At 37.6% G+C, this 15,487-nt stretch overlaps 1 protein-coding gene across 1 annotated transcript; it reads left to right on the top strand.

The window, feature by feature from the left end:
- The first annotated feature begins 10,962 nt into the window (after nt 1–10,962).
- On the top strand, nt 10,963–15,408 carry SYCE2 (synaptonemal complex central element protein 2). Its single transcript, XM_063294407.1, has 3 exons — nt 10,963–11,184; nt 12,485–12,689; nt 14,453–15,408. The coding sequence occupies exons 1-3, from the start codon at nt 11,075–11,077 to the stop codon at nt 14,645–14,647; spliced, it is 510 nt and encodes a 169-aa protein (XP_063150477.1). The 5' UTR covers nt 10,963–11,074; the 3' UTR covers nt 14,648–15,408.
- Nucleotides 15,409–15,487: the final 79 nt, after the last annotated feature.

Below are 15,487 nucleotides of genomic sequence, written 5' to 3'. Positions count from 1 at the left end.
CCTGCAGCACTCAAATTATTCAAAGCCAAGCCAATAACACAATTCCTGTATGGAGCCCAGCTTGGCCTTCTCCAATTTTGCACCATTGGAACTTGTGCAATCCAAATTTCTAAGATCGGCCCTTCAAGTCCCAAAATGTGTCTCTAATGCCACCCTGAGACTAGAGACAGGCCTCATGAAAGTGGGGGCTAGAGTATAGGTGACTATACTCAACTATTGGCTCAGATTATCCTTTTTCTCCCTTGGCCTTGCCCCATTAACAATGAGGGATGACTTTCAGTCCACATGGAAACAGCCAGTGGCAACTAAAATCTCATCCCTGGGCTTCTCTCCAGGTCTACTACTCAGCATGGGATATGTTTAAGCCAAAGCACTCATCAAACAGCGTGTAGCAGACACAGAGCGACAGCTGGATTTAGCCAGGTCCCCAACCTTAATTGCCAGTGAATCCAGCAGGTATTCTGCCTCCCCTATGACATACTTAACTAAACTCGAGGTACCCAACCATCGGAGGGCCTTCACTCTGGCACGATGTCACGCCCTCCCCTCAGCTGTCCTTGAAGGCCGATACAGGAAGGCTCCTTCCCCAGAGAGACAACGCCCCTGTGACTCTCCTCACATAGAGACAACAGAGCACGTGCTCCTCCGGTGCCTGTATTACAGAGACATTCAAACTAGCCTCATCTTACCATTATTGCATAAATACCCAGGGCTCTCGGGATGATTGTACACCTCCCTGCTGCTGTCAGATACCAACCCTGCCGCAACATACAATGTTGCCAGGTTCTGCGCAGCAGCGCTTAAAATTTGCCAGATGATGGCTGGTGCCACAAACTAGCATTTATTTTATCACACTAGAGTACTGTATTTACAGATTAGATTTTCTTTTTTTTTCTTTTCCTCTAGGCCTCTGTGTTTTACTTCTGTGCTTTAGCTTTTTATATTAGATTTTAATGTATCTTCTATGCTTTTAACAGACTGTACCCCACCCTCCTTATGCTGGTCTTTGACCGTAATAAAGATTTGTTTGTTTGATACCCTTATGCACTAGAGGAAATCTAGCAGGTAAGCCTAGTTGGGACAAGGACCTTATCCCTACCTTGAAGAAAAGCAAGGTACTATAGTCCTCCCAGGACCTCTCCCCCAGTCTAGTAACAACAGAGGAAAATGATATTAAAAGGGCCCAAGGATGACCTTTCCAGGCTAAATTTTTTCCCTACTTTGCTGGGTTGTGGCAAAACAATGGCTGAGGATATCTGCATAAGATAATATTGTCAGAGCCAAGAACTCATCCTGAGACATTGCTTTTATTAGTCAAAGCAGTAGGCATAAGCTTGTCAAGACTTATCAGCTATTCCTTGAAACTGAAAAAGGAGTCTGGAAAATCTTTAGATCAAATCTTGTGATAACTCTTTTGTTCAGGCTAGGAGCAAAAGCCATTAATCTAACCCAGTCACCTGACCCAACCTTTTCCCCTTTTCTTCTCTTTCTGACCCCCACTTCCCACATTTTAATCATTTTTTCCCCAAAATGGGATTACCTGGGCTAGTAATACTTTTGCAATTCTAGTCAAATGCATAGATAAGAAAAACCCACCTCTCTTTTTTGTTTTGCCAGATCATGCTCTCCTCTTAGCTTTTTTAAAAATCTCCATCCATAACTGGAGTCATTCAGAAGAACTGCCAAGAATTCTTCTGAATGAAGAACTTCCAAATGAACTGGGCCAGTCAGCCCAGCCCTGAACTTTCTCCCTCACTTGCCAGCGTTTTTCCTTATCTCAGAGAGAAACCTCTTTGAGACTTCTAAAGCCAGACTCTTCCCCTCCCCTCCCAAATTAGACCTGCGTCCAGTGTGACCTTCATGCAGGCAGCTGCCGATCATAATCCTCCATTGAGTTGGACTTGGAGTACAACCTCAAGGGGGTTGCTGGGTCCTACAGTACTGGAGATGACCCAAAGTCCTCCAGTACATTGCCTTCTTAGACTTTAGAAACACAGCCTTACTGGGTCTACCCAACCTCATCTGAACAACTGGATCCAGAGTTAGACAAAGAGGGCACCATTTGAACTTGTCTGACTGCCCAACTCCATGATTATAGGAAGCCAAAGAGTGATAGAAGATTTTACATATATTGAAATTATACAAATATATTTTATATTTAGTATTAATATATTAGAAACATTTGCACTTTTATTATGGCTCTGAAACCATATTTTATTTCCTTGAAGAGTTTTGTTGGCTTTCATACTCTTCCTTTCTAACAGACCTTGATAGATAGTTATGCCCATAGAAACAAGATAAGGTGTACATTCCAAGGATAGCTTCTCTAGAGGAAAGGCATTGTTTAATAACGGTCAAGGCACCTTCCTAGCAAGGATGGAAGGAAGCCCCTTATATGGAATGATGATAGAGAGAAGGAAGGAAGTTCCTAATATGGAATGAGGTTAAGGTGGAGTATGGGTAACTGAGTAAGGGGTGGTATTCTAAAGAAGGAGTGGAATGGAATGTATGTAATGTGCTGTAAGAAGGGGGCCCTGCGCGGCTGCCCACCTAACAGCTCGCTGTCATTGCTTTTGCTCTTGGGTGAAGAATAAAGAACCTGATTTCATGCAACTGCCTGTTTCTTTGATCCTGGCTCAGAAGCGAACCTGGTAAGGAAATTAAAAAAAAAAAAATTCTAACAAGAGCATGAGCAAAACAGTACTGATAGGGACTCTCTGTCTTCCCTGCCTTCCAACTGTTGGAGGATCCATCTAATAGTGACCTTCAAGAACCAGAATGAATGCCAAGCAGCTCTTATCTTTTTAGATGCAGAAAAAGCCTTTGATAATTAGAACTGAAGTTTTATGTTTAAAGTTTTGGAAATAATGGACTTTGGAGAATATCTTATTCAAGGAATCAAGGCAATTTATACACCACAAAAGGCAAATATCATTGTAAATGATGAACTAACTGAACCACGTCAGATACAAAAAGGAACAAGACAAGGATGTCCTCTATCACCTTAGTTATTTATCTTAGTACTGGAAGTTTTAAACAGAGACATTAGAAGTGATGAACAAATAAAGGGACTAAAAATTAAACAAGAGGAATTTAAATTAAGAGCTTTTGCTGACAAGTTAGTTTTGATATTACAGGATCCCCTGGAAACTACAGAACATCTGATGAAGAAACTGAAAGAATTTGGGTCATTGGCAGGTCTTAAAGTAAAGAAACAAAAAACTAAAATATTAACTAAAAACATGACCCTGTCTAATCAAGACTTACTGGTGGGTAAGACAGGATTTCAGATTGAAAAAAAGGTCAGGTATCTGGGGGTAATTATGTCAGTTAAAAATAGTATGTTATTTCAAAATAATTATGTTAAAATTTGGAGTGATGTGAAAAAGGATTTGATAAGATGGGGGAAATTGCAATTGTCTTTCTTGGGAAGAATATCTGTGATTAAGATGTTTTGCCTAGGATGCTGTTTCTTTTCCAGACTTTACCAATTTTGTCAACAGACTTACCATTTAAAGAATGGCAGAGAGATTTTCCAAATTTATTTGGCAAGGCAAGAAACCAAGAATTAAATATAAACTGTTACAAGATGCCAAAGAATGAGGAGGTTTGGGTCTGCCTAATTTGAAAATGTACTTTGATGCCTGATGTATGCTTTGGATGAAGGAATGGATTACCTTGGCAAACAAGAAACTACTACAGCTTGAAGGACATGAATTAAGGTGGCATGCTTATTTACGTATGACAAAGTTAAAGTTAACAAGGATTTTAAATATCATTTTATCAGGAATGCCCAACTGAGAATCTGGAACAAATATAAGGTAAGGTTATCTCCAAATGTACCTTAATGGTTGTCACCTCAGGAAGCATTTGTTAGAAGAGAAAATGTGGGAGCTATAAGTTGGTTAAAATATAAAGATTTGTTAAAGTTTGAGGAGGGTGAACCAAAAATTAAAACAAGGGAAATATTAGAGTTGGGTGGATTTACATGATATTGGTACACCTATATGCAACTGGTAGAACATTTTACATTGGACAAAAAGAACTATAAATTTGTTAATGAAATAACTCAGTTTGAAATGGACCTTTGTATGTATGTATGTATGTATGTATGTATTTATTTATTTATTTAATCAGATTTATCACTGCCCATCTCCCAAAAGGGCCTCTGGGCCGTTTACAATAAAACATAAATGATGATCATGTTATTACTAAGATGTATAAGATTTTGTTATAGATGAATATGGAAGATGAACAAGTTAAGGACTGCATGATTTAATGGGTTAAGAATTTTGGATATAATATGTTGGATCAATGGGAGAATATGTAGACAAAAGGTTTGAAATTTATGCTGAATTATAATTTGAAAGAAAACTTCTATAAGATGATGTATCGTTGGTATTTAACTCCTGACAAGTCAGAAATGTATAATGGTGTAACTAATGTCTGTTGGAAATTTTTACAGGGTGAAGGAACCTTTTACCATCTTTGGTGGACTTGTGAGAAGGCTAAAAAGTTCTGGGATCAAATATGTATTACTATTCAAAAGATTCTTAAAGTAAATATACAAAAAAACCCCAGCTTCTTCTTTTGGGATTGATGGAAAAGGAATTAGAGAAACAACATGGAGTGTTGCTGTTATACATGATCACGGCTGCAAGATTGTTATATGCACAATGATGGAAAGATCCACAAATACCTACGGCTGAAGATTGGATTGTTAAACTAATGGACTTGGCTCAAATAGCTAAATTAACAGTTTTAATAAGAAATTTATATCAACTTGGCAACCACTTTTGGACTACTTGCTTGTAAAAGAAAAAAATGTTTTGATTTTGGGTTTTAGAGATTAAATGGTTTGCTCTAATAGAAATAATGTTACGATAGGTTAATTAATTGTAAGAGATTAGATTTGTAAACTTATCTATATCTGTATCGGAGGGAGTTGGAAGTCACTTTCCTTTTCTGTTTTCTTTCTACTGACACTTTTATAGTTTGTTCTTTTTTCTTTAGTTCTGTTTTCTATCTGTTCTATATTCTTTTGTTTGTATCTTCTTGAAAATGATACAGTTTTATAAAAAAAAGAACCAGAACTCTGTGCCCAATCTGCAAACGAAAGGTGATTCCTTCCCTTTCCCCTTCTCTCTTCAATTCAAAACATTTTCTTTATTTCTCCATAGCTGAAAACTGTAGGAAGTTAATCACTTTGTTAAACTTGCTCTATTTCCCCTGCTATTCTCTAATCTCCTTGCCTTTATCTTACAGAATCTAGTCTTTCTCCCTCTGAATTAAATATGTTACTCTCTGAATCTCTCATGGATTATTACTGCTTCTTACTTAATTGCTTCATATGTTAGCTATAAATACTGATTGTTCTGTATTGTCATAAATTGTCAACCGCTTCTTACTTGACTATAACATTAGTTTCAAATATTAATTAATAAATTTATTGGTTATTAGTCAATATTTACAGTTTTGGATTTTGGGACATATAATCCTGTCTAATAACTTCCAGTGTAAAGTTGGCACAGCCTATGCCATCTTAATTAATTAAAAGGGAAAAATACAAAATTTAAAATAATTGCAGTAGTGCCACTCCTTGGCACAGAGGCCTGATCACAACCCCTCCTTCCACCTTTGGGAGATAAAATGATCTTACTGCCCAGATCACAGAAACAATAGCTGATAAATTGGTCAAAAAAAGAAACCCCCCCCAAAAATATAATGCTCTGAATAGAGTAAAAGACAGTACTAGTTTGCTACAAATGGAGGGTTCTCTGCCATATCTCTAAAAAGATATTACAGAGGTACAAATCACAGGAGATTCTTTACCTTAAAATTTCATGTCTTCAGCCCCAAGTATGGATAAAGGCTGGATTTACACTTAATTTCCTAACTTGTACAGAGAATAAGGAACATGGGATAGCACAATACAGCAAACTGGAATTTAAAAATATAGCATATATTCTTGTTTAGAAATTTTAACTATTCCTAGAGAAATAGGCATTTTGGGGAGCAAAAGTTCCTGCTTCTCTAGCTTCTTGGGGATTTCAGGCATTAATCAGGGGGCTGATAAGGATGGAAGCCTACTTTTTTATCAACTAGTCCATGGACTTCTGTCCTTTTTTTTAAAGGACTGAACGACCTTCTCCAACAGAGGAAGGAGCTGGGGTAACTTGACAGTGTGCCTGGCAGCCATATCTTACTTGGGGATGAGGACTGCCTGCAGGCTGGCAGGAAGGTTATGTCCACAAGAGCCTTAAAACTACATCCTTTCCAGCTTTCTGCACAAACTATTTTTCATATAGTAATCTGCCCAGTATTGACTATGCTAGGTGTTTTTGAAATGGAGAAGCCCAGATTCTGGATCCCAAGGCAGACAACTCCCCATCCCATTCTTAGTTATCAGTTAAAGAGCTAGTAGCTAGATCTGAGGAAACAGACTTGTTCTGGTGGCCAGAGATTGCACACACAAACCCCTCTGGGGAGGAAGGACAGCAACAGAAGCAGCTCAGGAGGCTCTCTTGGGTGTGGTGGATGAAGCAGTGCCAGGAAGTTGCCTCAGCATTAGGGCTATCAGGTCTGGGTTACAAAATTCCAAAGGATAACCAGATGACAGCACACAGTTCCAGTAGTTTTCTGTCTCTCTTTGAGTGGTCATCTAGTGGTCATCTCTAGTCAGCATATTTTTCCTGTGTCTTGGAGTCCGTGTAGACTCTTAGAGACAGCCTGGACTATTCCCTGCAGTTTTTTGGCAAGGTTTTTCAGAAGTGGTTTGCCATTGCCTCCTTCCTAGGGCTGAGAGTGAGTGACTGGCCCAAGGTCACCCAGCTGGCTTTGTGCCTCAGGCAGGACTAGAACTCACGCTCTCCTGGTTTCTAGCCTGAGCCACTACACCAAACTGGCTCTCTCTCGTCAGTCAAAAATCAGGCGTCTGGTAGGCCCTTTTTTGACTAACACGTTTTATTAAAAGGCATAAGCTTTTACGACACCGTTTGATCTGGTGAAGTGAGCTCAGCTTACAGAAGTTCATGCCTTTTAATAAAATGTGTTAGTCGGAAAAGGGCCTACCAGCTGTCAGCCCTTCAGGCTTTCTCAGAGATTCAAACCTGTCTTGCTTGAGGACTGGCTGAGGCAGACCTGAGCCTGTTTCTCAAAAGACAACATGCACCAGCCTTCCCAAGCAGCTCCCTTCAAGAGGTGTTGGAGTTGAACACATATCTTCCCATAGGGTGTACTGGATGGGGAACATAGGAGTTGGAGTCCAAGATGTCTGGGGGACACCAGGTTGAGGAAGGCTACGGATGCAAAAGGAAGGTTGAGGAAGGCTAATGGATACACCCTCCTTAGAAGATGCATCAGATGTTTTATTTCTTTACACTCAGACCCCTCCCCCTCCCGCAGCTATTGCACGCGGGGGAGGGGGGAGGGAAGAACTTCTCCTCAGGGAGGAATGTGATTGATCTCATTCAAAATAGGGCAGAAAGTAGGAGGAGGTAAACCATAGCTTTCCCTCACACAAAGACACACTTCTGAATATATGTGTATTTGTATGTATTTCTGTATGTGAGTCTATGTATATGTGTGTGTGTGTGTGGAGGGGGAGGGGGAGGGGGAGAGGGAGAAAGGGAGGTTGGACAAGCTCCATGTTCTTCATTCCTCTTTCTCTTCAGGGACTATATGAATTTTATTTAATTTTAATTTTAACCCTTATGGTAAAGCTGTTTATGAGAGCCAGTTTGGTGTAGTGGTTTAAGACATCAGGCTAGAGACTGGGAGTTTTAGTCCTGCTTGAGGTACAAAGCCAGTTGGGTGACCTTGGGCCAGTCACTCTTTCCCAGCCCTAGAAAGGAGGCAAGGACAGACCACTTCCAAAAAATCTTGCCAATAAAACTGCAGGGACTAGTCCAGGCAGTTGCCAGGAATCAACAATGACTCAAAAGCACACACAGATTGTTTATACAATCTTAATTTGTAACCTGTTCTTCTGAATTTACAGGTAGTCCTCATTTAGTGACAATTGGGGCTGGCAACTCAGTCATTAAGTGAAGGGGTCGCTAAGTGAAATCACAACTGTGCTTATGAACTTACTTCAGCTTTCCTTTGCTTTACAGACCTGCAAAGGTTGTAAATGTGAGGATTGGTTGTAAAGTTACTTTTTCATCACCGCCATAACTGGTCACTAAACAAGGCAGTCACTAAATGAGGACTGATATGATCAGTAATCTTTAAGCAGAAAATGGAGTATGGATTTTTAAAAAGGCACGGTGTCTTTAAGAAAATGAGGGCAGCGTTTTATATTACTTAATGGTAGTCTGTTAGTGGTTTGCCCAGTTTGGTGGCTGAGGAAGTATTGGAACAGAAGTTTCCCATTCCACTGAGTCTTAAAATCTATCTATTCCATCCCACTGGCTATCCTCTAGGATACTTCAAATATGTTTTTATTTTCAGGTTCTGGAGAAGAAAATCTGGGGGCCACCACTTTAGCATAGCTTTCCCTAACATGAGCCTCCATTCACATACCTTTGTTTTGTTTCTTACTACAGTACCGGAGTAAACAGGATCTGATGTTTTGTGGAAAAATGAGAGTGACTGCTACAAATTGGTTATTGGAAATAAATTCATAATCCTGACCTCTGCTGATTTTGTCTGTTTCAGCAGATCTAAGAGCAGCTCTGTGTGCCTTGGGTGGGTGGGTGAATGGGTGGGTGAATGGGTTTTTATTGATGCAAGTGCACATGAAGAAACCTTTTCATTAGAAATAAAAATGACTGCTATCAGAATATCCAATCAGTTTCCCAGAGAGTTATGGAAAGAAGTATCACTTTTCTGACTTCATCTTACTGTGAGATTTCACTTAATTGTTCTTCCAATTAATTGGTCTTATCTGATCAGGATCACGTGGGTACAAAAAAATAAATATCATTGCCAAAATCCAATATAAGTAGCATACCTTGTCTACACGTACAACATACTGTTTTACTTTTCTTGCTCAGCAATCATCTGTACCACACTGCAAACTCTTAGAAACAGTTTGCATTATAATCAGAAAGGGTGTCAGATTCTATGATGTAAATAATATAGGCCAACACTTTGAATATAATCCCTTATTTTAGTATGCATTTGTTGTTTATTTGTCCAGTCACTTCTGACTCGTGACTTCATGGACCAGCCCTCACCAGAGCTTCCTGTCCGTCGTCGCCACCCCATGCTCCCCCAAGGTCGAGTCTGTCACCTCTAGAATATCATCCATCCATCCTGCCCTTGGTTGGCCCCTCTTCCTTTTGCCTACCACTCTCCCTAGCATCAGCATCTTCTCCAGGGTATTCTGTCTTCTCATTATGTGGCCAAAGTACTTCAGTTTTGCCTTTAATATCATTCCCTCAAGTGAGCAGTCTGGCTTTATTTCCTGGAGTATGGCAGTGTTTGTAATCTTTGTGCCTAGAAATACAAAGTCTGTCACTGCCTCTACGTTTTCTCCCTCTATTTGCCAGTTATCAATCCAGCTGGTTGCCATAATCGGTTTTTCTGAGGTTTAACTGCAACCCAGCCTTTGCACTTTCTTCTTTCACCTTCATCATAAGGCTCCTCACTTTCAGCCATCAAAGTGGTATCATCTGCATATCTGAGATTGTTAATGTTTCTCTCAGCAATTTTAACCCCAGCCTTGGATTCATCAAGCCCAGCACGTCACATGATATATGCATATAAATAGCTATTTAACTACCATTATTTTCATATAAAAATTATCCAAAATAATAGAGAAGGGGAAAAATCTAACTGTATCAGATAAGATATTGTATGAATCTTGATTAGGATTTTGTATCTTCCATAACTCAGAGTAGATCAGTCTATCATGTAACATTATCTATCTCACAGCAGACTGCATGAATGGATTAACAACACTCCTATTTTAGTACTCTCTTTGCTATATCCTTCCTATGAAAGCAATGCCATTCCTTTTTTTTCAAATCCTGAGTTATGATCTTCTGACTGAAAGTCAGTTTTATGGTCAAGTTTAAAATCAACAGAACATGCATATAAGATGCACTGCAAATAAAGACAAAGATCTCAGGAAGGAACTTAACAAAGAATTTCAGAGGGACGTTAGATGAGACAAGGAGCAGTATTACAACAACATATGTAAAGATGCTGAAAATAGAAACAATCATGGTAAAATATGGAAAATCTTCCAAAAGGTTTCCAAACTCAGGAGGAGATTCCAACTTCCAAATGGCGTGTTAAAGGATGCCAATGGACAGATAGTAACTGTTTTAAATAAGAAGGAAGGAAAGAGAAGAGGACAACCAGAAGGTGGATAGACTTGATTATAGCAGTGAAGAGTACATGGTTAGAAGAGGACCAGGTTGGGGACAGATAATCCTGGAAGTCTATCTATATAGTTGCTAAAAGTCACCAGCTGATGGCATGCAATCAATCAATCAACTCTGTTCTTGAACTCAATATTAATGTGCGCTAACTGTATACAAATGTATTACTTGTATACATTTTAAACATGTTTATTTCCATTTTTGTTATTTATAATTTTATTTTGTTATTTATAATTAAATTTTATTTAATTGAGAATGTGTCAGTATAAATATACATTCTAAAACAAGCATGTAATATGTTTATTTGGGTACCTTCTCTCTGAATTAATTTTAAACAATAGATGTTGTATTGAGTTGTTTTTCACTATAGTAATCCATTCTGCACAAACAGCATATGAAGCAGTTGGATTCTTGTCCTATACTTCTATTGTCATCATAGCTTTTGTCATCATTATTTGTTTACTGCAAATGATAGAAAACTCTTGATTTGAAATCTATTTTCTATCATGTAATATCCCTGTAAAGTTCAATATATATACTGACACTATTGAATTATCCCCAACATGTTTGAAATCAGATTATAATCCATTTTAAACTACATTAAAATATATAAAAGTTAATATTTTATCAATTATTTTTGGCTTTTGCAGAAAGCCAAAACAATAATTAACAAAAATAAGGATTAACTGGGTCATACCACTGCCTTCTGATGACATCTCTCTCCCTCATCCTTAAAGGCTATTATGTCTATTCAAGAATTTCAGTTCCAAGAGCCAGAGCAGGAACAGGATAAATCAAATAGTCTATTCTTCACTAGTTCAGAAAGAAATGAATTAAGTGATAATCCATCAAGGTAAGATTAAAAATAAAAAAGTATTATGAAACTTTAAAATCTTCAGCAATGAAATGTGAGTGAATTCAAAATGGGTATCATGACCCATAGCATTAATGAACAGATTTTTTCCCCCCAAAGGTTGATTTTTAGCATAAAATTGACCAAAACCTTCCTTCTATGAGGGAACATGTAGCAGTAATAGCACCTACATCCAACCTAAAGTATTACTGATTGAGAAGTTTTATACCCAATGCAACTAAAATGACATTTTAGAGGTGATGTGCTTGCTGTCTTATATTGATCTGGTTCATGTGTGCTAATCTGTCATTTAGAATAACAGTCTAAACGGTTTACAATTTGCAATGGCTAGGTTCACACACCAACTTATGCTACAAGCAGACTATATTATGGCTTAATATGATTTATGAATGCAGTTGGAATTACCATTCTTGTGCAATTTTGTGTACTTGGGCAATAGTGTTTGGTAATATAGACAGGTGTCTTTCCAAATCCTTCCTGAGGATTCAAGAAATTGGAGATATACTGCAGTCTACTCCCAGTTTGCTCTGAGAAAAAAAATAGAATAAGCACTGAATACTACACTGAATACTGCTTCTTGAGTGAAGCAGACGTACGACACAAACAAGTTATTATAAGAAAAAAATATTTTTTTTTATTATGGATCGGAAGAATTGGTCATTTTTTCTTTTCATATCATAAACAAAAGATAGTCCTTAAAATGTTCCCTCCTTTTAGTGGGATATGACAAAATAAATCCAATGGGTAGTATACAGTCTCATGAATTAGCTAAATGTAAATCCCACTGAATATAGCTCTACTTAATTCAAAGCAAACATATAGGGTCAGGGCTAGGCTCCAGTAAAACAGATTAAAGAAAATTGATAATGGAAAGAAACAATTCATGAACTTTAAAAATTGATTTAATTGTTGTATTGGGGCAGTACAGACATTTTGTTAATGAATAATAAAAAGTGAAAAGATCTGAAGAAGCAACATGAAAAATATATGGAATTCTATCCTCTGTAATCTATTAGTCTTCATTATTTAGGATATGGTGAAGTGAGATGGCTGTCAAACCAAATTTTCTTGGATTAGATGTGGCATGTGAGTTGCTTATAGATTCAAGAAACTCCATAATATTTTAATTTGCAGTCTGTTATCTTCTGTTATGAAGTTAATTCTACGTGTGACAGCATCAGTTCTATCATATCCCTATGCACAGAAACTAGTTAATCTACTATCATTTTTATACTGTAAAGCATTTCAAAAGTCTCTTTTTATTTTTCTGAAAATATAGGAAAGATTCTCCTAAAAGAACTCTTCCCAATGCAAATGTAAGCGGAGGAAGGCCAGATAGCAAAGCCTCGAATTATTTTATAGCCCTAGATTCAACTATTGAAAATCTTCAGGAAAGAACACAGAAACTAATTGATAAGATTAATGAGAATAGGAAGAAAGACCATGTACTCATGAACAACTTCAGAGAAAGTCTTCTGATGAAGGTAAAGCAGGAACAAATCTGGTGGTGGTAAAATGAAGAGTTTTGAGAAACAGGAAATAATTATTACGCTCAATTTTACAAATTATTCCGAACAGCTAGCTCCTAAAAGCGAGAGCCTCATTTTTCAAATACTCTGGAAAAAGTAAACTAAATTCACCATGAATGTACTGTACTTTCCCCTCCTTTCCTTTGTTCGTAATACCTCCAACTGATTTCTTTCTTTTGCTTGCACTGATATATTATTCTCATATGGCACGTGTAACACAACACAGCATGTTGTCACATGCTGTTCTTGATAATCTTGTTACTTTGTCTTTTCCACACAAATCTAGTTAACTTTCATTCATTTTCTCAATGAATCTTTCTGCTTTTAATCAAAGAGGTGCCAGCACCTAGCCAACTTGGCTGAACTTGAAAAAATTAAGTATGATCTGACCTGGTTAGAACTTGGAAAGGAAGTCACCAGGAAATTCTCTGGCTGTACACCAGACCGGTAAATCTTAAAAAAAAATAGGCATATAAACACTTCCACATTCAAAATAGCTGTTTTGACTTGGATGGGCTGTTCCAACCTAACAGGAAGTTTCTGATGTTGCTCTGGTATTCCCAAGCTTGAAGCATCTCTTTTGAACTTGGAACCTTCTGGAACTATTGGCGAGGTCAGAACGGCTCTTTCCAATCGAAACATTTTGAATTCAAAATGTTTCATGCTATTAAAAAAAAATCCCAGCAGAAATTAATGGCATTAACTACTTCTGTATTTTTGCCAAGAAAGCAACATGAACTCCCCACCTAGGAATCAAGCTGAATTTGCGAGAGCTTACCTATTTCATGTTTTATTACCTGCTCCTAGAATACTTCTAGCCATCGTCACTCCTTCCCTCCCCCTCTGCTTATTCCATCTGGTGCATTTCTTCCATTTTTAACCCCTTTCTTTCCAACTCACATCAGTTATATATTTTGATATTTTGCTTTAATAACTGCATTGTGTCTTAGAGGGCCATCTGGGGCAAAAAATGGAGTATCCCTCAAATCTGCAAATCAATATAATTTCCATTAAAATGTAAACTTCAAATATTCAAAGGCAGAAATTTTATATATGAATTCTGTACCTCACCTTTCCACCAAACATTATACAATGGACAACAATATAGTAAAACATCCTTAAAATTCAACAATTAAAAATAAAAGTATGTAAGAAAGAAATAGCAGAGTTCTCTATTAAATTGTAGCTCAACATTCTGATGTAAGCAGCAAAAACACATCACGTAAGTAATGGTAAAAGCAGGAGAGCTGCAAGGGCAATTATATGCTCACTATATTATCGACCTGGATTCTAACTTAGTAGCTATTAGGGCCAGGCACACATCACAAAGGAATCAGAAAATGACTTGCTTTATCTTTGACCTGAGCTAGTTCACCTCTCCTTAGGCAGCCTAACTCCCCAGAGATCACCATATTGTTGCCAAACTTGGTGCGAACACTTGCTTGATCGGCATAGCACACTGCAGCCCAGAGCTTCTGAGTCAAGCAGTCCACCAGCCTTCTGAAGGTTTGAAGCACGCACAATCGAGCTGTTCGTGCTTGCTATACTCTTCATGCTATCTCACCAGATCTGTGGTTACTGTACAAGCCATGTATAAACAGTTACTCAAACTGTCATTTATTGCAACTGGACACATTTGTTACAATTTAAAACCAAAAGTAGACAAAGAAGTCTGCCAAGTTCAGTTTAACTCTTTGCTTCTTTTTCTCCCAAAAAAGGTTTCAAGCTTGGCAGAGAAACTGGAGGAAAGCGTATTTCCTGTTTATGATCATAACAACAAGCTCATTCAGGATAAGCTGCAAGAGCTTTCTGAGATCATGGAGAGGATCAGACAGATTGAAACTGAACTCAGGCAGGTCTGTCATACTGTGGAGATGATGTATAAAGACCTGTGTGGTCAGTCTGAATTGTGATTACATGGGAAAAAAATAAGGGAAGGGGAAAGAATGAAATAAGAAAAAATAAATAAATTTGTGTGTCAATAAGTAGTAAGAAATCTGGGCTACAGCCTTTGAATTGCAAGGTGGCACCTACATCTATTCTGTTCATATCTAAGTTTATTTTCAAGCACTTTTTTGGTTCTTCATTACTCATTTGCAAATGAGTCACCTTCCAGTACATAATCTCAATAAAATTACAATTATATTAGTATACTGTAATTCATTCTCTTTTCAAAAAGTGTGAACCATTAGCAGTGCTTAGTGAGGTACAAAATAAACGAATGTCCTAGCAAATGTAGTCAGTGCATAAGAACATGGTACTCACTTGTTTTGTCTGTTTTCCTTTTCTCATTCCATATAATGGACAGTTTCAGCAAGGCAAATCCTTCTTCAGCTGAGTTTCTTTAGTTTGCTGACTAATAGAGCTCAATCAGGATGTTGCTATTGGGGAATCTCTTTGAGTCATTACAATACAACTTTGGTCAAGAACATGAAGTGCTATAAGGAAAGTTTAAGTTGACACTGACTGGATAAAACATCTATAGGTACTCAGCTGAAAGTCTCAGATTTATAGTATGAAAGTATAAGAAAAAAAAAGTAGCAATTATCTGTAAAAGTAACTTAGGACACAGAAGATATCCAGTGCCAGCTCACTGACAAGAGAAATGAATATTAACTTATTTAAAATTTGGTAGACATTCCTACTTTGAACATAAATGTTCACAAATGCACCATAAACCTCAGAAGTAAAAAAAAATCTGTTGGCATTTCTTTTTTATAATTTTCTGTGCTGTGCTTTTTTTTAGGATTGAT

The sequence above is a fragment of the Candoia aspera genome, chromosome 2 (assembly GCF_035149785.1).
Source record: "Candoia aspera isolate rCanAsp1 chromosome 2, rCanAsp1.hap2, whole genome shotgun sequence".
Taxonomy (NCBI): Eukaryota; Metazoa; Chordata; class Lepidosauria; order Squamata; family Boidae; genus Candoia; species Candoia aspera.
This window is presented reverse-complemented; position numbering and strand designations above follow the sequence as displayed.

Bases quoted from the DNA above. Each gene is read 5' to 3' on its own strand.
- SYCE2 (XM_063294407.1), top strand. From the start codon at position 11,075: ATGTCTATTCAAGAATTTCAGTTCCAAGAGCCAGAGCAGGAACAGGAT. The intron at 11,185-12,484 runs GTAAGATTAAAA...CTGAAAATATAG, and splicing joins TTAAGTGATAATCCATCAAG to GAAAGATTCTCCTAAAAGAA. The intron at 12,690-14,452 runs GTAAAGCAGGAA...CTCCCAAAAAAG, and splicing joins GAGAAAGTCTTCTGATGAAG to GTTTCAAGCTTGGCAGAGAA.